This window comes from Rousettus aegyptiacus, unplaced genomic scaffold, assembly GCF_014176215.1.
Source record: "Rousettus aegyptiacus isolate mRouAeg1 unplaced genomic scaffold, mRouAeg1.p scaffold_m13_p_1, whole genome shotgun sequence".
Lineage (NCBI taxonomy): Eukaryota > Metazoa > Chordata > Mammalia > Chiroptera > Pteropodidae > Rousettus > Rousettus aegyptiacus.
Window position 1 is genome coordinate 92,983,258 of NW_023416284.1, and position 24,131 is coordinate 93,007,388.

At 41.4% G+C, this 24,131-nt stretch overlaps 1 protein-coding gene and 1 pseudogene across 3 annotated transcripts; one reads left to right on the forward strand and one right to left on the reverse strand.

Moving 5' to 3' along the window:
* The first annotated feature begins 5,777 nt into the window (after positions 1-5,777).
* LOC118607336 lies at positions 5,778-5,896 on the forward strand (annotated as a pseudogene).
* Positions 5,897-8,320: 2,424 nt separating this feature from the next.
* TCP11 (t-complex 11) lies at positions 8,321-23,328 on the reverse strand. 3 transcript variants are annotated; one of them, XM_016146937.2, is made up of 10 exons: positions 23,306-23,328; positions 22,621-22,758; positions 19,976-20,069; positions 15,268-15,388; positions 11,754-11,974; positions 10,933-11,069; positions 10,445-10,662; positions 10,170-10,351; positions 9,251-9,417; positions 8,321-8,753 (listed from the first exon to the last, which is right to left on the reverse strand). In XM_016146937.2, exons 2-10 carry the CDS (start codon positions 22,742-22,744, stop codon positions 8,521-8,523), a joined length of 1,497 nt encoding a protein of 498 aa, XP_016002423.2. In that variant the 5' UTR covers positions 22,745-22,758; positions 23,306-23,328; the 3' UTR covers positions 8,321-8,520. The 3 variants fall into 3 exon arrangements, with proteins under 3 accessions (XP_016002423.2, XP_016002421.2, XP_016002424.2); XM_016146935.2 differs by lacking the exon at positions 23,306-23,328 and adding an exon at positions 23,096-23,212; XM_016146938.2 differs by lacking the exon at positions 23,306-23,328 and adding an exon at positions 22,965-23,052.
* Between the last annotated feature and the right edge of the window lie 803 nt (positions 23,329-24,131).

Sequence of the window (24,131 nt, forward strand, 5' to 3'; positions counted from 1 at the left end):
TTTTTGGAGTCTTTGAATCTGATTGTTTCTTAATCGTTTTGTGGTGCAGTGCAGTGCGGTGCGGCGCGGCTAGACGCTGGCTCTGGGTCGGTAGTGAGTATCCTGCTCTGTTTGGCCAGGGTGAGTTTGGGAATCCTGCTCTGTGCAGCGTTCTTCAGCAGGAAGGATTATTCGTTGTCATTACTCCTGGTTAAGTGCAAGGGCCCTGCAGTTCACCTTCTGCTCAGGAACATCTAGTCTGAATACCAACCAGGGCCCACATTCTGGCAATAGCTGTAGCTCCTCTGCATCTTGGTCTGGGTTGGTCAACCCACAGACATTTATTGACCATCCGTGTACAAGGCAGCATGGGGAACAGAGAGCTGTAGAAGAGTGTCTCCTTTAAGGAACTCGGTTTGATTGTGGAGGTTAAATTTTAGACGTAGCCAATTAGCTACTGGCCCAGAGCCATGCTGCAAGGCCCACAAGACAGTCCCAGGGCTGTGGGGATTCAGAGGCATGGAGTGCCCCCAGAACCTGGTGGCAGGAAAGGAAGAGGTGGTGCCTGTACTTAAAGGGGAGGGTTTGAAAAGGCACAAATGACAATAATGACCCCTTCCTTCATCAAGCACTTGTGCTCCAAGCCTTGCCAGCAGCTTTACAGGTAACCATCTCATCAACCCTCACACTTTTCTGGGTAAATGTTATCACTATTTATAGAAATAGGAAACCGAGGCTCAGAAAGTACGTTTCAAAGACCTGCCTGGCGCCAGCTGGAGAAGACCTCAGAAACCATCTAGTCCAGTGGTTTCAACCTGTTTTCAGAGCCCCGATCCCATGCCTGCTTCACCCCGAGCTGCCTAGCACTGAACACATCAATTTCTGTGACATATTCCACTTGCAAAGAGCTTTAAAAGAGAAGATCACTGATCTAATCCAATACCCAGTTACATTTATGAAGAAAACAAGACCCGGAGCAGGGAAATGGTTCTTAGTCAGCCAGCTGGCTGATGGCAGAGAGAGGACCAACATCCAGGTTCCAACTGCCAAGTAGGGCTTCTTAGGTCAAATTGTATTGAAGTTGGGAAAGTAGACTGAGGCCCATTGCAGGGCCTCCCACTCCTTTGCTCTCTGGCTTTGGCAGACAGCACCTCACCCCCAGAGGAAAAAGGTCTGGTCATCATTAGTGTCACTGTTCCTTTAGACAGGGTACCAAGGACACATTGCCTATCATAGTCCCTTTTGGTGCCACTCAGAAGCCTTATATAGGGTTTACTCTGCCCAACCCTGGGACTGCAGTGCTGATTGTGCCTTAGGGGCCTGATGAGTGGGGACACAGGCCAGCGGAGAACCGAACAGAAAGACTGGAAGGATGGAGAGGAGGGGAGGGGTGGGGCAGCCTCAAAAGCGGACTAGGTGGCTGCATCCGTCCCCCTCATCTCCACCCCTTACCTTTTTCCATCCTTCTGACTCGCTTCAAAACAATCTGTGAGTCAAAAGAGAATGTCTTGCGGGAAATCAAAATATACATTAAACTGAATGAAAATGAAAATAGAATATATAAAATTTTGTGGGACAAGGTAAAGTAGTGCTGAGAGGGAAAATCATAGTACTAAGATGCATTCACTGGAAAAGAGAAAAATCCTAAATAAATAATCTAGGCTTCTACCCTCAAGAACCTCAGAATAGAAGAGCAAAATAAAGCCAAAGCAAGGAGAAAGAAGGCAATAATAAAGATAAAAGGAGAAGTCAATGAAAATAAAAAATAACAATGAAACTAAGAACTTGTTATATATAATGATCAATAAAACTTACAGCCCTGTGGCCAAACTGACAAAAAAAAAAAAAAAAAAGAGAGAGAGAGAAAGAGAGAAAGAAGGCACAGATACCAATATCAAGAATGAAGAAATGGCTACCACCACAGAGACTCGACATCAAAAGGATAGTAGGAGAATACTATGTACAACTCTATCCACATAAATTTAACAACTTAGACAAAATAGACCAATTCCTCAAAAAAAAAAGTATACACACACACACATATACACACACATACACACATACAACCACAACTTACCCTGTGTGAAGGAGATAATTTTAGTAGCACTATGAATAATTAAATCCACAATTTAAAAAATAAAAATCTCTAAATGCAGATGATTTCACTGGAGAATTCTACCGAATGTTTAAAGAAAAATTAACAACAATTCTACACAATCTGTCCCAGAAAACAAGAGGAACACTTACTAATTCATTCTGTGAGCTAGTATCACCCTGATGCCAAGACCAACAAAGAAAATGCAAAAAAAAAGAAACCACATAACAATACCCTTCATAAATAAAGGCACTGAAAATCTTTAACAAAATATTAGCCAATAGAGTTAAGAATTACATTAAAAGAATTACACATCATTCCAGGGATACAAGGTCAGTTAATTTTTGAAAATCAATCCATGTAATTCAACATATTAACAAGCTAAAGAAGAAAAATCACATTATTTTATCAATTAATGCAGAAAACAATTTGATTAAATTCAACACCCATTCACGATTTTTAAATCTCTCAGAAAACTGGAAATAGAGGGTGAATAATAGCTCCCTAAAGATATCCGGGTTCTAATCAATGAAACTTGTGAAAGTTACCTTACATGGCAAAAGAGACTTTACGAATGTGACTAAATTAAGGGTCTTTAGATATCCTGTATTATCCAGAAGGGCCTAATGTAATCACAAGGATTATTAAGAGGGAGGGAAGAGAGTCAAAAAGGAGATATGATGGGAGCAAAGGTCGTAGTGATATGCTTTGAAGATGAAGGAAGAGGCTACCACCCAAGGAATGTGCTCAATCTCTAGAAGCTGGAAATGTCAAGGAGATAGACTCTTCCTTTATAGTAAGCTGAGTAACGGCCACCCAAAAATATTAGGTCCTAATTCCTGTAACCTATGTTACTGTATTCATATCCTACAGCTGCCATAACAAAGCACCACAAACTGGGTGGCTTAAACAAACAATAAATTATTTTATTTGAAAGCTATCTGCATGAAAGAGCATTTGATATCTTGCTTCCCAACAACTGCCATCAGGTTTGGCTCAAACACACATATAAAAATTGAGGGGGAAAAAAAATGAAAGCTATGAGATGACGGTGCTGGCAGGCTTGGTTCCTTCTGGGGGCCGTGAGGGAGAATCTGTCCATGCCTCTTTTCTAGCTTCTGGTAGCCTCAGGTATCCCTTGGCCTGCACATGGCATTCTCCCTGTCTTCACCTTGTTGCACTTCCGTGTGTGTCTACCTCTACGTGTGGCACGTGTCTTCTCATAAGGACACCAGACAGATTGAATTAGGACCCATCCCACTCCAGTATAACCTCACGTTAATTAGATCTGCAATGACCTTATTTCCTAATGAGGTCACATTCTGAGGTACTGGGGATTAGGACTTCCACATACGAATTTAAGGGTGGATACAATTCAATCTATAGCAATTGTAAGGATAAAGGGCCTTTTCCTGTGTGATTAAGGGTCTTGAGATGGGAAGATGATCCTGGACTGTGCAGGTGGGCCTTAAATCCTATCACAAGTATCCTTATGAGAGACAGTGAGAGATTACACCCAGAAGAGGACCATGTGACCTCCATGTGACCGTGGAATCAGAAATCGGGGTAACCACAGGTAAAGGAATGCCAGCAGTCACTAGAAGCTGGAAGAGAGAAGGAACAGATTCTCCCTTAGGAGCTCCAGTGGGGATACGGCCCTGCCAACACTTTGATTTCAGCCCAATGAAACTGATTTCTAATTTCTGGCCTCCAGAACTGTGAAAGAGTATATTTCTGTTTTTGTTAAGCCATTTAGTTATGATAATTTGTTACAGCAGCCATGAGAAACTATATTATCCCAGAGCCTCATGCAGCTCTGCCTATGCCTTAATTTTAACCCATAAGACCCATGTGGACTTCTCACATCCAGAACTATAAGATAATATATCTGCTTGGTCTCAAGGCACTAATTTTGTAGTACTCTGTTATAGTAGCAGTAGGAAACTAATACAGAGAACTTCTTCAACTTGATAAAGAGCATCTACGAAAATATGCAACTAACATTTAATGGTGAAAGGCAATTTTTCCCCCTAAGATTGGGAACAAGGAAAGGATTCCACCAATACCATTCTTAAAGTGCTCAAAGTTCTAGCCAGGGCAACAAGGCAAGAAAAGAAAAGGCATTCATGGCAGAAAGGAATAAATAAAACTGTTATGTACAGATTACAGTAGTCTTCCCTTTTCCCTTTGGGGATATGTTCCAGGACCCCCAATAAATGCCTGAAATTTTGGATAGCACCAACCCTTATATATACTATATTTTTTCCTATACATACACACACTTTACAGCTTCTCTTCGGCATATTCAAATTATCAGCATCACTACTATTGCGCTTCGGGGCCATTGTTAAGTAAAATAAGATTTACTCAAACACAAACACTGTGATATCAAACAGTCGATCTAATAACCCAGACTAAGCGATTAACCAGCAGATAGAATATACAGTGTGGATACACTGGACAAAGGAATGATTTCCATCCCAGGCAAGACAGAGTGGGACAGTTAGAATGATATATGCTATTTAAAATTTATGAATTGTTTATTTTTGGAATTTTCCATTTAATATTTTCAGACTGTGGCTGGCCATGGGAAACTACAACCACAGAAAGAGAAACCATGGATAAGAGGGGACTATAGTACATGGTTATCTACACAGAAAATCCCAAGGAACCTACAAAAAAAATATTAGAATAAATGAGTTAAGCAAGGTAGTAGGATACAAAAAAAAAAAATACATATGAAAATCAATTGTATTTCTATTAGAAATGAACACATGGACACAATTTAAAATATAACACTATTTATAATCACTCAAAAAAATGAAATCCTTAGGTATAAATCTAACAAAACATAAGACTGGTGTGATGAAAACTACACGAAGCTAATGAGAGAACTCAAAGAAGATCTAAAGAACTAAAGAAACATACCATGTTCAAGGATTAGAACACTCAGCATAGTAAAGATGTCAGTTCTCCCATACTGATACACAGGTTTAATATAACACCAATCAAAATCTCAGCAATATTTTTTGTAGTTATAGACAAGCTTAGTATATAGAAGAAACTAAAATAGCTAAAACAACTTTGAAAAAGAATAAAGTGGGAAAATTAGTCTACCCAATTTTCAGACTTATTATATAGCTACAGCAGTCATTACTGCATGGTATGGCAGAGAGACAGAGAGACAGATCAATGGAACAGAATAGACAAGCCAGAAAGAGACTCATACAAATATGCCTGACTGATTTTTAACAAAGGTATAAAAACAATTCAATGGAGGAAAGACAGCCTTTTCAACGAATGATGCTGGAGCAGTTAGATGTCCACAGGCTGGGGGGAAAAAAATACTGCAACCTAAGACTCATACTTTATATAAAAATTAACTTGAAATTGATCACAGACTTAAATATAAAACATATAACTGTGAAACTTTTAGCAAAATATATGTGAGAAAATCTTTTAAGATCTAAGCCTAGGCGAAGAGTTCTTAGACTTCACACCCAAAGCACGATCCATAAAAATAAAATCTAATAAACTGGACTTTATAAAAATTAAAATTTTTGTGCATCGAAGGACACCATCAAGAAAGTGAACAGACTATCCATAGAACAGGAGAAAATTTTTGCAAACCATATATCTAGAAGGGTCTAGTATCCAGAATATATAAAGATCTCTTAAAACAATAACAAAACAATCCAGTGCAGTCTACACCCATGCCACCCTGAATAAGCCCGATCCCGTCTGATCTCAGAAGCTAAGCAGGGTCCGCCCTGGTTAGTACTTGGATGGGAGACCACCTAAGAAGACCAGGTGCTGTAGGTGTAAAAAATAAAACAAATAAAAAAAAATAAGGGATTGTAAACTGAAAAGCTCCTTGCAATCTGAGGTCAACCAAGGGTTGCCTTGCCTTAAAAAAAAGTGGGGGGGGGGACATAATCCAATTCAAAAATGGGCAAAGAACCAAAATAGGTATTTCTCCAAAGAATTTATATGAATGCCCAATAAGCACCTGAAAATATGCTCAATATCACTAACTATTAAGAAAATGCAAGTCAAAACCACAATGAGATTCCACACATCCGCTAGGATGCCTACAATTAAAAAAAAAAAAAAAGGAAAATAAGCATTGGTGAAAATGTGGAGAAACTGAAAGCCTCATACAGTGCTGGTGGGAATGTAAAATGGTATAGCCACTCTGGAAACAACTGCAGTGTGGTTTGTCAATAAATTAAACATAGAATTACTATATGACCCACCAGCTCTACTCCTGGGTATATTCTACTTAAAAGCACAGAAAAGTGTTCAAACAAAAACTTGTATACAAATATTCATAGCAGCACCACTCACAACAGGCAAAAAGTAAAAACAAACCAAATGTCCAATAACTACTTAATGGATAAATAAAATGTGGTGTATCCATGGAATATTATGTAGCCATTAAAAGGAATGAAGTATTGATACATGCTACAACATGATAAATCTTTAGAACATACTGAGTGAAAGAAGCCAGTCACAGACCTCATTATGTGATTCTATTTATCTAGAGTCAGAAAATCCATTGAAATAAAAAGCAGATTGATCACCAGGGTCTATGGGGAGGGAAGAATGAGAGGTGACTGCTTAATGGGTATGGAATTTCCTTCTCTTGTGATGAAAGTATTCTGGAATCAGACAGTAGTGACAGTTATACATTGTATATGTGCTAATTATCACTAAAGGTAAATTTTATGTGTATTTTATCACAATTTTAAATTTATATCCCTCAAACCATGTGCAGGATTGAATGGAGCTATCTTTCCTTGTTCAGGTCAGGATCCCTGTCTCCCCCATGTGGAAGCACAAGAAAATGAACTCAAAATTTCTAAGAAATCGATTGTTTCCTATTTTAATTAAGAAGTATAGAGCAAGGGTCTATTGTCAGCCCGGCGTCTGCACCCACCAGCCACGCAGTCTTCGTCACAGGAATCCCTTCGAAGCACTTCTGCCTCTGAGATAATGAGGCTTCTAAAATGCTGATTTTAAAAAATTCAAATTAATTGTTGCAAATCAGAGACTACATCTAGGTAAACTGTTTATTAAACATACTCCCTTTCCTGGGCTTCTCCATCCTGAGGACATCTAGCTACAAGATTAGAAATGTTGAATGGTCCAGGCTCTCCAGTTTTTCCAGTCATAGTAAATGTCACATTGTTGACCTGGCTGTGCCACCCATCTAGGCTCTACTGTCTAAAAAGGGAAGTCAATTAGGAGGCGGCCGTGGGCTAATGGAACTCAATCCCTCTTCAGTTGGTCTTCCTAGATTAAGTGTGTTATGTTCAGCTTCCTACATCTCCTGAAATGGAGAACACTGTTTCTCTTTACCTTACCTTGAGAGCACATTAAGTGAATTGCCATTTTCTCTTGTGCATTATTACAAAAAAGAGGGTTGAACCTGAATGGAGCATTACCTCATCTGAGCCCCTCGGTGGCCTGGTCTGCTGCAGTCACACTGAGAAGGATGGTATGGATCACTACCACCCCAGGACACAAGCCCGGGTCCTTTCAGAACACCTCTCATTTGTGATGCCAAACGACAGCCCACGACCAAAATTGCCAATTAAAGTCCCAGACTGGAAGTAGGAAGAAGGATGGAAGCTGTTCTACCTCTGTCGGGAAAGTGAGACTCATCTGGCTAGAGAACAGCACCAAGGAAAAACTTGATCTAAGTCAGTCACTGACCTTGCTGTCCGAGACTGAACTCTAGATACTTGAGAGAGAAATCCCATGAACTCTAAAACCTGCCCTGAGCAGTATGCTTGCAGCAGCCAACCTCCAATTGTGTCCAGCCCTAGCGTGCATATGCTTCAGACCCTGCAACAGAAGAGGAAGCTGAAGCTCTTACTATTTCTTGACTCCTCTTGTACCACTTAAAACTTTCAGGGAAATTTGGTCTGAGAAATGACGTTCCTAATAACTAACTTCTTTCGACCATGTCCAATCCTGAGCTGAACTGGACAAAACGAATTTCTAACTTCTGGAGAAGTTCTTATACTCAGATTCTAGATAATTCCACAGAGTCCTAAGGGCCCTCAGTAAGATGCTTTTACCTTTAGACTAAACAATGTTAGCACCTGGCTTCTCAGCTTCTCGCGTTGAAGGGAGCATGTAGCCAGTGGAAAAAAAACTAGGGGCCTGTTGGCTTCTTAGCTAGTTGGGGGCTGAGGGCACCGGGCTTGGCCATAGCTGTAGCACAAGAACAGTGGTTTGCTTGCAGTTCAGAAGTTTATTAGTGAAATTTATATGGGTTTGGACCAGTCGGCGTTTACATGAGTGATCACTACAGCTCTGGTGTTGGCTGCAAGAGAGGAGGAAGGCTTGCTGCTTTGTTGGTCACTGGTGATGTTGCCCCAGGAAAATGCTGAGCTTCTCTCCTGGGTCCAAAGTGCCAGGGCCTGCAGCTGGTGCTATCAGACAGACTGCGCTTCTGTTTCCAGTGCCTGGCGTGGGGGGATGAGGGTTCTTAGGATCTCCGTGTAGTAGGGGCCAAACACCTGCTGATTGTGATGCGTTAGGTTGACAAACTTCTGGCCCAGTTCTGCCAGTTCTGCCTCAATTAGAGTAAGGCCTCCAGGGAGATCTAACAGAGATCGCTGCACTCCAAGAACCAAACAGCATTTGAGAAACAAATGGATCCGCTGATCTATGAGCAGGAAAAGACAGAAGAGAAAGGCAAACAAGTTTCAGGGAGACACAGTACCCCTGTACTCACTCAAGTTCTAAGTTAACTGAGATATTCACTAACAGGCCCACTTAGCTAGAGATAAGGAAATTTGTTTTGTTTTGGGGGGAAGGGAGCTGCTATCTAGCTCTCAAGGACAAAGCAAAAATCGAAAACTAATGGGCTAGGAAATTTTTGACTATTCTAAAGATTTCTTAAGTCTCCATCGGTTAGATCCTACTGAGTATTTGACATAACAGTATGCCACACCTAGAAGTCAAAAATTCCTGGGTGCCAATCTGCCTTAGAACCACAGAGCTGGTCCTTAATTATTTCAGTCCAGCATTTTGAAAAAACTAAAGCTTAAACAGTGACTTGCTCAATGATCATGGCTTTTATATTGTTAAATTGTTCAGTAACTGACTTCCAGGGTTGGAATCTCTCCCCACAATGTTCTCATCACCCCAAGGCATTCTCACCAATGACACTGCGGACACAGTTCTCCTTCTTGGCAATGTTCTGGAGCTGTCCTATCAAAGATGCTGTGTTGTCACTGCTCAGAGAAACAAGGCCCATGTTCTTGAGGCTTCGATGGATTTCCTGAGATACTTGTTCACTCACAGTCATCAGCATAGCCTCCTCAGACCTAGACCACAAAGGAGAGTAAGCTGGTATCTACCAGGTGGCCCTGGCTTAAGGCCAGAGCCTGGGAAGCTCCACACCAGAAGCTGGGGCCACTCGAGAGACTGACTCCCTGCCCTTACCTCAGCCCCTGGTAGCAGCAGAGGTCACTAGGTAGGTTCGGTGCCTTCACTCCTACCCTCAAGATATCAACTAATATCTATGTATGATACCATGTCCTACTTCTTAGTAAAAAAGATAAACCAAAATAAACTCCGGACAAGGATCTGGTCCTTGGATCGACTTAGTATTCTTTAGCCCCATGGAATCTGTGTTTTAAGATTTTTGGGGGACATTTTCCATGGTCCTTTGTCCTCCTCTCACCAGTTACAGTGACAAACCAGGCCTTCCGATTCCTTTGATGTGATGCCCTACACACAGTGAACTTTCAATCAATATTGCTGACTGGTGATCAACTCCTGCATATACAGAGATGAGCCCACCATCATCCACTCAACTAGATAATAACTCCTTTGTAGCAAATAAAATAATGAACCCTTTTATAGCAAATTATCCTCCACACTACTCTTTTTGGAAGATGGGTTTATTTTTCTTTGTCACAAGCCTCAAGACAACTTACGGAAGGACACCAATGACCTCTGCAAATGATTCCAAAGGGCCTTTCTGTGGTTTGTGGTGGAATGTAAGCTATCATTATCTGCCTATGTCTTCATACCAAATATCATCTACTTAAATAAAAAAATCTGTGCAGCTCACTTGGAATTAAACTCCTCCATGAGGGCTTTGGTTATCCGTTTCAGCTTATCCACAAACTGAGGCGAGCCAAACAGAACACTGCCAGAGAAACTACTGGCCACTAACAAAACCGAGGCCAGGATGGTTAACTGGTGCAACTGGGACTCCAGTTCCTGCAGCCGGGTTCTATCCATCAGCACTGTCTGAGGAAGCAGAGAAGGACAGGCTGTCAGGAGGAGGGTCCTGGTGGAAGTCCTGAATACAAAACAACAGGGTAATGCCCCACACAGCCCTACCTCAGGGAATTCTTCATTTTCAGGGTCCCAGAGAAGAAGGTTCAGGAAGCCCTGGGACAGCACCATAGCGGGGCTGAGGGGCTCTGGGCTGTTGGCTGCCTCATTTAGAGAGGTGCAGGACACACTGGAGGAGTCAGGAGTGTCAGGGCAAGTTGGGGGCAGCGTGGTGAGGTCTGCTACCGCTTGGGTGAGCCATTTGGTGGTGTGATCGAGGAGGCCTGTAACAGGAACAGAGTGTGTAAGCATCTGCAGCATCTGCATCCCTGAGGCTTCAAGACTATGGTTCTTTTCAAAATATACTCCTAATCAATAAATAATTGATTTGGGGGGTGGGGATATCTTTATGTCTTACATAACTGTTCCTTCTCTCTCCCCCTAAATGAGGAGAAAATTTCTGTTCCTTAAGAGAGACAGAATACCCCTTAGCATCATGAAAGTCAGACCCAAGGTCGCACCTCCCCACACCTGCCCTCAAGTTATATACATACTAGGCTGCTTGTTGAGGCGTTCCTGGAATTTAGCCCGTTCATGCTGGATGGAATGTTCCTGTAGGTGGGGTTGAAGGCTCTGGATAGTGTAGTTCACCATGTCCATTTTCATCAGGCCCAGAACCTGGAAGATCCCCCTAACATAAAGAGAAAACAGAACAGTTATACTATACAAGGAGTCATTAAATCACTGTATTCTAGAATTAGGAGGGGCTTTAAAACTACCTTAATGCTGCCTTCTAAATTTACAAAAGATGACACGTGGCCCAGTACCCAAGGCCCAGAGTGAGTGGCAGAGCTGGGAACAGATAAGTCTCCTGACCTCGAAGCCTATGAGTTAGGTATCTTTCCACAACAGTCATTCTGTTGTCTCTTTAAAAACGTAGTCAGTGGGAAAAAACACCAGTATGCTAACAATTCTCTCTGGGAAGTGGGATTACAAGAGATGCTATTTCACTTTTTTTTTAACTTTCTGAGTCTTGGTTTCTATAGCTCGGAAACAGGGATAGCCTCCCACTCCTGTCCCCTCATATTGTGTGAACTATGATGAGAAAACTTGGGACAGTGATGTTTAACTCCTTGGAAGGAAAGACCACATATACTAATGTTTTATGGTAAGATGTTATACAGGGGGCCCAATCAATCTAAGGATAACCAAAGGGCCCTGGCAAGGCCAACTTTGGAAAAGAAAAGCTAATAGGCCAGAGAAAAAGGAGTTCGTCAGGAGTCCAATAGGGAAGAGCCAGCCAAGACGGGCAACACGGGGAGGATCATCCAGCGTCCCGCTCAGCTTTTCCTCGCCCACGGATCAAGTTTCACACCTCAGTAACCAAATAGAGTCTGTAACGTTCTCTAGTTTCTGCACTGCTTCATCTCGAACTGGTGCACACAGCAACGTCATCATGTTGAGAATGTACTTAGAGAGATGTGGGACATTTAGGGCCCCATGTTCTGCTTCTTCCTTGAGGATGTCCATGTTCAGAGCTTCTTCGATCTCATTTCTTAGGCGGTTCTGGCGTGGTAACAGCAGTGACAGCAAGATCTACCCAGGAAAGAAAAGTCAAAGAAGGAGTTGCATTCTGTTTAGAGCCCCAAACTTTCTCTAATGGACAACCCCTTTAGACAAAGATATGCCAGCCTGTGTCTTTTAAGGATCAAGAAATCAGGCTCCTGAATTTCCTAGGGAGTTCTATTTATCTTTGTTTAGGGGCCAAGTAATAGTTCAAGGCTTTAGAAATTTAATTATCACAATAATATATCATTTTTAGGGCAGAATGAGATAAAGAGATAAAGGAGTGTGGTAAAAAGAAACACAGGTGCAACAAATATAAAATATATACCATTACATGGGAATGAGGAACTCTTCATTTCAAAAAGCAGGCATTTTTGAAATTTTACTTCAAAGGGCAAAGATAAAATAGGCAAGGGAACTGTTAAGAGTCACTAGAAATAGCCTGTTAACCCCAAAATATAAGTTCCCCATGATCAGAGACATTCCTTCATCTCTGTGCCTCTGTAATATACAAAACATGGTGGGGGTGAGGGCTGGGATTCAAATGAATGGAGTACTGGGTTGTCATAGCAAGATCCCATCTGTTTAGCTTCATCTTGAACAAATAAAATGCAAGTTGCTCCATATTATCTATTGAAATGGTAAACTATACCAGTTATCAATTGGGAGCCTCTCAGTTTCAAGTCTACCGTTCACTGCCTACTCTGAAAATGGAGCCAGGCCCTTTATATATTTTTACTTTGCTGACTGGCACAATGTTAAGTTTTGTTAGTAGAGGTCCTCCTTCCTGGATCTGGTGTGCTCCACCTCGGCAAGCTCCTGCAGCACCAGCTTCTCTTTGTTCAAATTCCTGCCTGGTTTCTTTCTCCTGACTAGACCATGAGTGATACAAAACTGGTACCATGAGTGAGGTTCAAATTCAAATGGCTATATGTCCACTGGCTCTGATGAGCAGGAAGTAGCAAGTATTTTAGATGCCTTAGAAAAATATGCGAACGAGAGGGGCAGATAATCCTGACAGAAATTCAGTGGCCCATCACCTCAGTGAAGTTGCCCAAGCTTCGGTGGTCTGGACCTTGTCAAGCTATCCCCTCCAAGGTGAAAGACAAGTTGCTGTACCTCAAACCACCCACCATGGAAGAAAAAGGCACTTGAAGACCTTTTTCGGTTTTCGATGCAACCTACACCACATTTGAGTTTTGTGGATGAAAAATGGGCTCTGTGATCAATCTACAAGTCAAGTAACAGAAACTAACCTCACAGTGTGATCTGATAATTCCTAACTGGGAAAGTCATGGGGTAGTCACCTCTGAGGCATATAACTTCTTTAGTGAAAGATTTCTCTTTGCCTTAAGCCAGCCCTGTCCATTGTTCTTATGTATCTAGGTTAACACACTCCTGAAATGCCAGAGTAATCCTTTTTCAGACCTCTCAAGGGAATACATAATCATGTTAAATATAAACTTCCTTACATTTCCTCAATTCTCAATGTATAAAATAAACAGCAAAAGAAAAGCAAAATAAAAATTAAAAAATAAAAGAAACTGCAAAACTGTCATCCTCTGGAGCACTGAAGATCTTGCTTCCTGGCATGTTGTCAGTTTGGCTCGAATAAACTCAAACTCTTATAAAAATTCTCCATAGGTTTAAATGTTCTTACCTGACACTCATTTAGAGCCACTCACAAGGTTGCCAATTTCAAGTGGAACCAGAGCCAGAGTAGACTCTGCCCCGAGTCCGGACTGTCATACAAGCCTCATGACACGGCAGGTTCAATGATATCTGAAGCATCCATGGCAAGTAAGGGTGACATAGAGAGCCTCTGGCCAAGTATCAATAGGAGTATCACAACACAGATCTCTAGCATTTTGGAGTAAATCTATACCCTCTTCTGAACATAACTATTTGTCTTTTGAGAAAGTTTCTGGCTTGCTCCTAGGTCTTGGCAGGAAAGTAAACACCTCATCATAGGACACTGGGTGACCACATGGTCTGAGCTTCCCTTGTGGAACTAGGTGTTTGTTGTCTGATCTACACAGCTATAAGACTGGACAATCCAGGAGTTCAAATGTGCGTAGAGCGTGCATATGGAAGCTCGGTGACCAAAGGAATGAAATGTGACATTTATCAATTTCTCTCAGCTCCAAATCCATCTTTCTTTACTCTTCTATGAAAAAATGAAGTCCCTTTAGTTTTCCTTTACCAGATAGTAAATTTTAAGCTTCATCTGTAGAAGGCACTATTAGTTTTCTGTGCTGCCTAACAAACTTACAAGACTTAAAATAGCATATACATTTATTATCTCTCTCACAGCTTCAGTGGGTCAGGAGTCCAGGCACAGTTCTAACTGGGTCTTCTGTTCAGGGTCTCACAGGCTGTACCCAAGGTGGTGGCTGCACTGCAATCTTATTTGGAAGCTTGACTAGGAACAACCTGTTACCAAACTCATTCAAATTATTGGCTGAATTCATTTCCTTACAGCTGTATACTTGAGGCCCCCAGCTTCTTATTGACTATCAGTGGGACACTGGTCCTAGAGGCCACCTGCATTTCTGTGCCATGTGGCCCCTCTTCATAGGCAGTTCACAACATACCTGTTTGCTTCGTCAAGACCAGCAGGACACTCACTCTCTCCAGGCTGCTAAGACAGAATCTTACATAACGAGATGTGACATCCTACAACCTTTGCCATACTCCATTGGTGAAGAGACAAGTTACAGATCTTGTCCACATTCAAGGAGAGAGGATTATATCAGGGTGTGGATCACTGGGGGGTTACCTTAGGGTGTGTCTATCACATACTAGAAAGATATTACAAAAGGCAAAAGCTTTTCTTTCTGATTCTGGAATGCTCACTTGGCAAGCTCCTGTAGTATGCGTAGCCAGCTTCTACAGTCTTAGTGGCTGGCTTCTCTAGTGCCAGGCACAGATGGGTGCTCCAGCACCTAGCTCCTGCAGTATACAGTGGCCAGCAGCACACATAAGCCAGCAACTTCCCCAAGCTTTGCCCTCTAAAATAAGTCCTTGGGAGCCCTACATCAGCCCTAGGGGTATAGTGGGTTCTTCTTATATCTGATATACCAGTATTCTTTAGAGTTCTCTTTGCTTCTTACTAGCCCAAAGACCCATTTCTCCAATTCCCTTTTTTAAAAATTTTTATAACAAAACTTCCTTGTTGAAATTACTGTGTGACTTCTATCTCCTGATTAGATTCTGTCTCATTCATGGATCATGCTCAGTTAGGATTTGCTAGCCTCTGACACTCGAATGAGCTGGGGATGTCTAGGAACTTTACATCTACAAATAGAAAGTTGGTCACCTACCTCTTTAATTTCTTTTAGAAGTTCAAGAGCACAGCTGAAGTCTGGGGGAGTAGCTGATAGTTGCTCTTTAAGATGATCCCAAAAGGCATTGTGCATTTTCTCCTTGACCTTGCCTTCCAGACTGTAAAAAGGTTAAATAAATGAATTTTTTTCTATCCAAAAACTGCCATACAGTCGTTATTTCCTAAGCCCCAAATACCCTCTGATATCATAAAAGACCATTATACTGACAGGGGAAGGCCAGGAACTATATTTGAACTGCAGCAGAGTTGAACAAGCTGGGGTTATACCTGGGTGTCAAAGGCATCATCGCAACCTCTAGGAAAGGCTCCTTACAGTTCCAGAACAGCACTTCCTACGCAGCAGGGAGAACTGTGAGCGTTTAGCACTAATTCTGCATCTAGCCTAGATTTCATTTATGTATAAATGTAGCAATGAACTAAATGATCTTTCATTTTCTTATAGTCCTAAAATGAAGGAAAGAATTTTCCTTCTTTGACAATACCTGAATACTCATGTTTATTTATTTTTAAATCAGTAGGTCTAAAATTGAATTCACTCTCTTCCTCTTACAAACTTGTTCCTCCTATATTCTCAGTCTCAGTGGTATCACCATGTAGCCAGTCATGGAAGCCAGAAAGATCTGTCTTTTTTTCTCCTCAGAAAAACAGAAGCAGCAAAGGTAATTCCATTTAGAAAGGACAAACAGTCTTTTCAACAAATGGTGCTAGAACCACTGGATATCACATGCAAAAATATTAATCTAGACACAGATCTTATACCTTCCACAAATGGATCATAGACCTAAATTTACATTTTACAATGTAAAACTATAAAACTTCTAGAAAATAACAGAAAATCTAGTGACCTTGGGCATGACAATTACTTTTAAATACAATACCAAAAACAAGATCAAAGAAAGAAAACATTGGTAAGTTGAACTTCGTTAAAATTAAAAACTTCTGGTCTGTGAGAGACACTGTTAAGAGAATAAGCCACAGACGATCTTTGCTAAACACATATCTGATAAAGGGCTGTTATCCAAAATACACAAAGAACTCTTGAAAGTCAATAACACCCAATTTTAAAGTGAGGAAAGACCTGAACGGACACCTCAGCAAAGTAGATATACAGATGGCAAATAAGCATGTGAAAAGATACTCATCATTATCTGTCCTTAGGGAACTGCAAATTAAAATAAAGATGAGATACCACTACACATTTATTAGAACTGCCAAAATCCAAAACACTGACAAAACCAAATGTTGACGAGGATGTGGAACAGCATGAACTCTCATTCATTGCTGGTGGGAATGCAAAATGATACAGCCACTCTGGAAGAGAGTTTGGCAGTTTCTTACAAACATACTCTTGCCATACGATCCAGCAATCATGCTCCTTGGTATGAAAACTTGTGCCCACACAAAAACCTGCAAACGGAGGTTTACAGCAGCTTTATTCTGGGAAGCAACTAAGGTATCATTCTGTAGGTGAGTGGATAAACTGTAACATCCAGACAATGGAATATGAATCAGTGCTGAAAAGGAATGAGCTAGCAAGACCCTAAAATACATTGAAGAATCTTAAATGCACACTGCTAAGTGAAAGCAGCCAATCTGAAAAGACTACATATATACTATATGAGTCCAACTATAGGACGTTCTGGAAGCCTATGTAGACAGTAAAAATATCAGGGCTTGCCAAGGATTTGGGAAGGAGGAAGAAACAGAAGGATGGATAAGTAGAGGACAGTGGACTTTTAGGGCAGTGAAATTACTCTGTATGACATAGTAATAGTGAATATGTCATTATACGTTTTAAAACCTATAGAATGTACTACACAAAAAGTTAACCCCAAAGTAAACTATAGACTTAATAAAGATGTGTTAATACTGGATAATCAATTATATAAATGTACCACATCAGTACAAGATGTAAATAATAGGGGGAACTGTGTGCAAGGGAACTCTGTACTTTCTGATCATTTTTCTGCAGAACTAAAACTACTCTTAAAAAATTAAGACTATTAATTAAAAAAAGATAGGAATTATTTTTTCTCTGAATGTTTATTTAAATGATGTCTCCATTAGACTAATAAGGAGAAAAAGAACTATTTGAAAACTCTGAGGTTGTATCTAATAATTTCCAAATAGCTACTGGTTTTCTTGAATTAAACATACCCTCCTTCAAAAAACAAAAACAAAAACAAAACAGAAAAAACCAAACAGCAGTAATGCATGCTCCTTGTAAAAAGAAAAAAAAAAAGGCAATATAAAGATGAATAAAATAACTCGAAGTTCCTCTGTCAACACACAAATCTCCATCATCAGAGGTAACCAACTGCAATCTAATGCTCCAGTGCGTACTAGAATCGTTCTTAACTCTTCTCCTATTTATTAGTCTATCCCCAAGTTCCATAAATTTTGATTCTTAAATGTCTCTGGAATTTCTTTCTTATTATCATCTCTTACCTGGACTACTGCCATAGTCTATTAACTTGCCTCCCTGCCTTCAGTTCTGTCTCTCTAATCAGTTCTCCACCAATTCACTCTAAAATCAATGATTTTTCTAGGATGCAATTGTGTTCAGATATCATGCCTATTTAAAGTCCTTTAAGGGCCTCCCATCACTACCGGCATAAATGGCTTATCCTGTATAACCCTTCCTGAGAGTACTCTGCCTCCCTTTCTAATTTATCTCCTCCTACCTCATAATATCTTGTGTTCAACTGTACCAAGCTGCTCATAAAGAACATACCATATTCCACCACCATTCTGTGTCTACAATATGTTTCCTCTGCTTGGAGCATCCTTTACAACCCATACCACTTGGAAAGCACCTATTCATCCTCTAAAACTCAATTCAAGTCTTTGTGGGCAAAATCTTCCTCCGCGGGCAAATCTTCTCTGATCTTGCTTAGGCAGCTGATTACTCTCATTAAACTCTATACACACCCCTATAAGTTAATTTATCAGTCATTGTCTCCCCTATGAAAACTTCCCGATGGCAAAGACAGTGCCTTACTTGTCTATAGCTAGGGCTATGGCTATATCTCTCCCCAGCACTCAGCATTTTCTTGCCACATAATAAGGACTCAGTAAATGCCTGATGAATGAATACTCAAACATGGGATTTCCTTTAGGAACCCACAACTGTAATTAATGTCATCTTATGAGCCTAAAGTAAAGCCAACTGCCAATAATGAATAGCCTCAAACTCTACTTCAACCTTTTTCCAGGGATAGTGTATCACCTTACTTGAAAATCCAGCTCTGAATAGTACTGTTTCCCCTTCTTCGTTTCTCTCTCTCTCTCATTTCCTCTACTCCCCACCATCCCCTTAGCAGACCTTCACTCTCCCGGTTTCATTTTTCTTCTTTCCTGTCAGTAACAAACATATCTAAGCAATGAGGCACTAGATCTGAATTTTGGCGAAAACCTGTTTCCGGAAGAGTTGTGCTTGGTATGGACACCTACTGGCACTAGGCAAGGGCAAATCAGAGCATGAAGACCCAGTGACAGAGAATGGTACTTTAGTAACGGATTCCCTGAAGTTGCCAAATAACAAAAGCATTTAGGAAATCTGACCAATCACAAGCTGCCATTTATCTGGCTATTAGTGGGAAATTAGAACTGTTTTAAAATGTAAAATCTGACAGTGAATTTACCCACTTAACTGCCAATAAGCCAGCAGAGCCACTCAATTCATACTTACTGAAGGATTCTATTTATTTATTGCGATGTGAACAGAACTAAGAAGAATCAAAAAAAACTTGTTCAAGGTGGGGGCAGGGTATCATGTATCAACAGGGTCTGGTCCTAATAAATAAATTTACCAGATCATGAAGCCGGGGGAGGGGGGGGAAAGAGTTGAAAACACCACTACAAGAAAATTAACCTTTTAATCTGTGCCTCTCTAATCTGTGATCACTTAAAAGAGTAAATGATAGGAGCTATGTGTAGGCAGCTGATAAAATGATCTCAAAGATATATAGTTCCTGGTATTCACACCATGGTGTAATCCCGTTCCCCGGGGTATGGGCTGATTTAGTGACTCCCTTCTAGGGAACAGAAAGTAGCAGAGGCACGGGATATCGGTTCTGAGATAAGGTAACAAAAAGACCCGCAGTTTCCATCTTGGGCACTGACTCTTACACTCTCATTCTCCTGCTCTCACTCTGAAAGAGGAAAGCCACCTACCATGTTGTGAGCTGCCCTACAGAGAGGTCCAAGTGGCAAGGAGCTGAGGGAGGCTCTGGCCACCACTCAACAAACTGACTGCAACATTATGAGAGACCTTGAGTCAGAGGCATACAATTAAACCATGCCCATATTTCTGACCCACAGAAACTGAGATAATGAATGTTGTTTTAGCTACTAAATTTTGGAGAAATTTGTTATGCAGCAATAGATAACTTACTCCAGGGTACCTCCTCCTTATTTGTCAAAGAAGATCTGAAATCCACCATGAACATTCTAACAGTTGCTTTGGTTTATTCACTGATTAAATAAAATTTGCTTCTCGACTCTCTGATACTAATTAAAACTGATTACTCTTCTGTTTAAGTTGTTGAGAACTCTTAAGGCTTATATTCAAACATTGATCGTATTATTAAATTAAAATGCTTCAAGTCTGGTCTGGAGCCATTAGTGCTAAATACCTATGCCAGGATGGAAAAAAAAAAAAAAGGAAAATTAGGAGCCTGTACCTGCTCTGAGGTAAAACCTCTTCCATGTGGAAATCACGCTTCATCCCAGTCTCATTGCTCATCTTGGAAACGTCATTAACTGTATTTATCAGACCTGTGACAGAAAGAACTTACGGTAGACAACAGTGAACCCACACAAGTCTGAATTTCTGTTTTATTCAGAGATTCACTCTACTGAGTAGGTCCCAAATTTGAATTCAAACTGATCTTACACAGACTCATTCAACCATTCCAATCATACATGTTCTGAATTCCAGGCCCTGTGACTTGCCTCTCACAGTAGTCCAGCATGGGGGTAGGGAAGGACAAAGTTATTTTATAAAAAACATAATGTGAAACTGATTAAAACCTTTCTCTTACAAAGTAAATTAAGCAGCAAAGGAACAATTTATTTGCAAAAATAAACATTTTTTATAATAAACAAATACTATGATTCCACACTTCTCTTCCTGCCTCTGAGAGTTAAATTCTCCACACACATAGTACTGCATGGTGCCAATGTCATTTGGTCTTCTAAAGCAGTAGTTCCCAGATTTTAGAATTTCACAGCATAATTAAATTTTCGAAAAGATTCTGAGCAACTGACAACTTGCCAGTTTTTTTGTTTGGCCAAGTATGGACAGTGAAACATGCAAATAAGTGAATTAAAAAAAAAATCCACTCTACCACTACCAAAACCGTCATTTCATGAAAGAAAGAATAATGTAATCTCCAAAAGAGCAGAAAGGGAATAGTGTCAGAATAAAGAGTAATCCTTTAAATAGAATCAATTTAGCTTGAGGACAAATTCATTATAACATCTTTATTTCATTTTACTAAATATTGCTAAGAATTTTGTCACAAACCAGCATTTGGGAACCACTGTTCTAAGTTCTTATTAAAGACCTAGCTGATATCATTTTCACATAATAGGCATATATGGTAATTATAATGATTACTTGGCATATAAAACAAAGTTGCACACAAAAATCATATTTTCTCACTCTCTTTCAATGAAGCTTCATTTGTTCACAGGAAAGTATTTGGCTCCAAGATGTGGAGGAGATATAAATAAACTAAGACTGGCCACGACTTGATCATTGTTGAAGCTGCATGATGATTAAATGGGAGTTCGTTAGATCGGCCTCTCTACTTTGTAAACATTTAAGTTTCCCATTAGTGAGAAGATTTAATAATGTAAAAAGGAAAAACTTATTGTAGAAAAGAGGTTATACAGAATGCCTTTGTTCTTAGAAGATACATGATGAAGTAAAGTCACGACTTGCATTCTTGGTAAGAGAAAAAAATAGAGAGAAAGAACACACAATAAGCCCCTGCTAAGGTAAACATAAAGGTGAACTGAACTTTAAGTGGATAGCAGAAGTTCCCTTTTTGCAGCCTCTCCAAAGTCTTTAGTTCCAGCCGAAATGGTAAAACAGTTAAATATGTAAATGGACTTACCACTAATTCACTAATTTGAAATGAGAACTAAAAGAAAATCTTCAGAGACTGAGCTATAGCAGCTCATTGAAGACTGATGGAAATATTATACACAGAAACACTTTCCAACTACAACAAACCAAAGTTCATAGCCTGCTTTGACAAGATTGTTTTGTTGGTCGCCATAGCACTATGCAACTGCAACAGCTGTAAAATTCAGGAGAGGGTTCAAAGAGAATTTAGAAGTATAATGCAACTGAGACAGATTTTAAAAATCCATAGCCCAAGGACAAAGAAATTTTTGAGATAATAGAATAACTTAACCAAGTAAACCTAACATATAAAATTTAAAATTTATTTTCTCAAAAAGAAGAATTTGGTTTTTGTGCAGAGTTGTTTTACCTATGGATTTATTTAAATAGCCATCTCAAGAACTTAAATCGTTTTAATGGTATTTACAAAAAAAAAAAAAGTGACTTTCACCCCATGTCAGGTTCATATCTACTGAATACCTATTCCAAATAGGGATTCCAAAGTCACTTTAGTGCCAGTCCGTTAACCAGCAGCGACCCCACGTGGCTACGAGAGAAACAAATGTAATTCAGGTTGGTACCATGGCCTTGAAATAATTTTTCCCATTTCAATCTTCAAGAATGAGCCTAGATCTTCAGATTGATGACTGGTTAAATTCTCTGGAGATTATAAGAGAAATGCAGGCTGAATCCCAGTGAGATTAGACCAACCGAAGTAACCTTGTGCCCCAACAGGAACATAAAAGAACATCTACTATAGTATAAGAGCCCAACAATATGAGCTCAGGGCAGTATGACTACTTGAGACAATGAAGCCCAGGAAGAACACAATTCCCATCTGGGGTCATTTGGGTTCTTTAAAATCTACCGCCGATGTCTCTCATTTTATACCTATGATTTCAAAATACAATAACAACAAAGATGGCTTTGAACTGACTCAGCTTCAAATCTTGCCAGATTCAAGTAATCACACTTAGGTCACTTCTTGCTCTAGGACCAAAAGCTCTTTGAAGACTTGTGGTCAATAGGGGGCCTAGAGATTGGGGTGAAGGGAAGAAGAAGGGCAAACCGTAAGAAGAGAGAGGATAGAGAACTGCAGCGCCAAAGAGGCTGCTGGCTCTTAAATGGCTCCTTCCAACCTGACCCACACTAAGCATCTCTGAGGGGAGACAGGGCCGCCAGGGATGAACCTACGGGGAGGATGGTCCTCGAGGTTGCTCTTGTCCTCCTGGGTCTGTCCTGGTGTTTCGAGCTTACAGGGGCCGCTCTCTGCATCGCCGGGGTCCTTCACGGGCACATTCTCCTCGACGTACAGCATTTTGTTGACGGAACCTGGGTGAGGGAGAAATGGCATGTTGTTGGCGCCGGGGCAGCTGGGCTCTCCAACTGCCAAGAGATGACTGAGGCCCGGCACGATGCGTCTGATCTAGACAACTCAAAAGAGGGCAACTTCAAAGTCGCTCAGAGCACAGACATGGACAAAGAGGCCTGGAGGAGGAGGGACGAGAAATCAGAGTGAAGTTGAGTAATGGACACACAAGGACACCGAGGCCAGGAGGGGACCGTGGCACAGGGCGGGCGCGCGGGGCAGGGCCCTTCCTCTGCCCGCTGGGCGACCTCCTCGCCCGAAACGCCCTCCCCAGGCCGGCTCGGCTTCCCGGCCTCTCACCTTCTCCCTGGTGACCAGCCCCCTACTCCCGACTGGGCGCTGTGGCCGCGCAGCCTCAAGCTCGGGCCGTACCACCGCGGCGGGGCGGAGGGGGCGCGAGGCCGGGAGGGGCCAGATGGCGACGCGCAGGCGACGACGCCGACCCCGCGACCACCCCTGCCCGCGACGCCAGAGGCCCTCGGTGGGAGAGTCCGAGATTTGAAAACAAACCTTTGCCTGTCTCCTGGGGCAACGGGGCGGGGTCACGTGCGGTCCAGGAGCTCGCAGCCCGCCGGGCACCTGGGGGTAGAAACAACGACTCACGACTGAGTCGTCGTGGGTGCGAAGCGCCCTCCAGGCCTCTGGTTACACGGCCGCTGGGGTCCACCCGTTCCTGACATCTCCCGCCCCCACGACAAAGATCACCTGGAACTACTTAGAAAGGGAAAGAGCAATATGTTTTCTTTCTCTCTAGGCTGTTTCTATATCCCGAGAAGCACAAAACCACACCCAGGAGGGTTATTGCTTTAGCACATTCTGGGCACATTGAGAAGGGCCCCTCTCTCACTTTACAGGTGTGGAAACCTAGAGACTTGGGTTCTCCCAGTTGCTGCTGGTCAGCGGGAGGCAGTGTGGGCTCATCGGTGACCTGGGGCTGGGCTTCCAGCCAACTGGCTCCAGGTCATGGACTTTTCTTGGTCCTGGCTGTTTTGTTGTCCCTGAAGTGATATTTGGACCTGGAATGAGCCCCACTTCCCCTCCAATCCCTGCACTTTTGCGGGGGGGGGGGGGGGGGGGGGAGCGCAACGATATGAAAAGGAAATTTCCACTCGATATTCTCCCATCCTTCTTGATTAGTCTGATTTGATTTCTTACCATAAAAGCCTACTTAAAAAAAAAAAAAAGATGAAAGTGTTGCCTGTAAGAAACTAAGTTCTCATTATAACCTTTGCCTTGGTAGTGTGGAATGTGATTTATTTTCTTGAACCACTTGTGCATTTTGAAGGGAAAAATGAAGAGTCCCAAGAACATTTCTGCTTAAGAAAGTCCACTCCGC

Bases quoted from the DNA above. Each gene is read 5' to 3' on its own strand.
- TCP11 (XM_016146937.2), bottom strand. From the start codon at position 22,744: ATGCTGTACGTCGAGGAGAATGTGCCCGTGAAGGACCCCGGCGATGCA. The intron at 11,070-11,753 runs GTGTGAAACTTG...TCTTTATGTTAG, and splicing joins GACTCTATTTGGTTACTGAG to GGGGATCTTCCAGGTTCTGG. The intron at 10,352-10,444 runs GTAGGGCTGTGT...CTGCTTCCTCAG, and splicing joins AAAATGAAGAATTCCCTGAG to ACAGTGCTGATGGATAGAAC.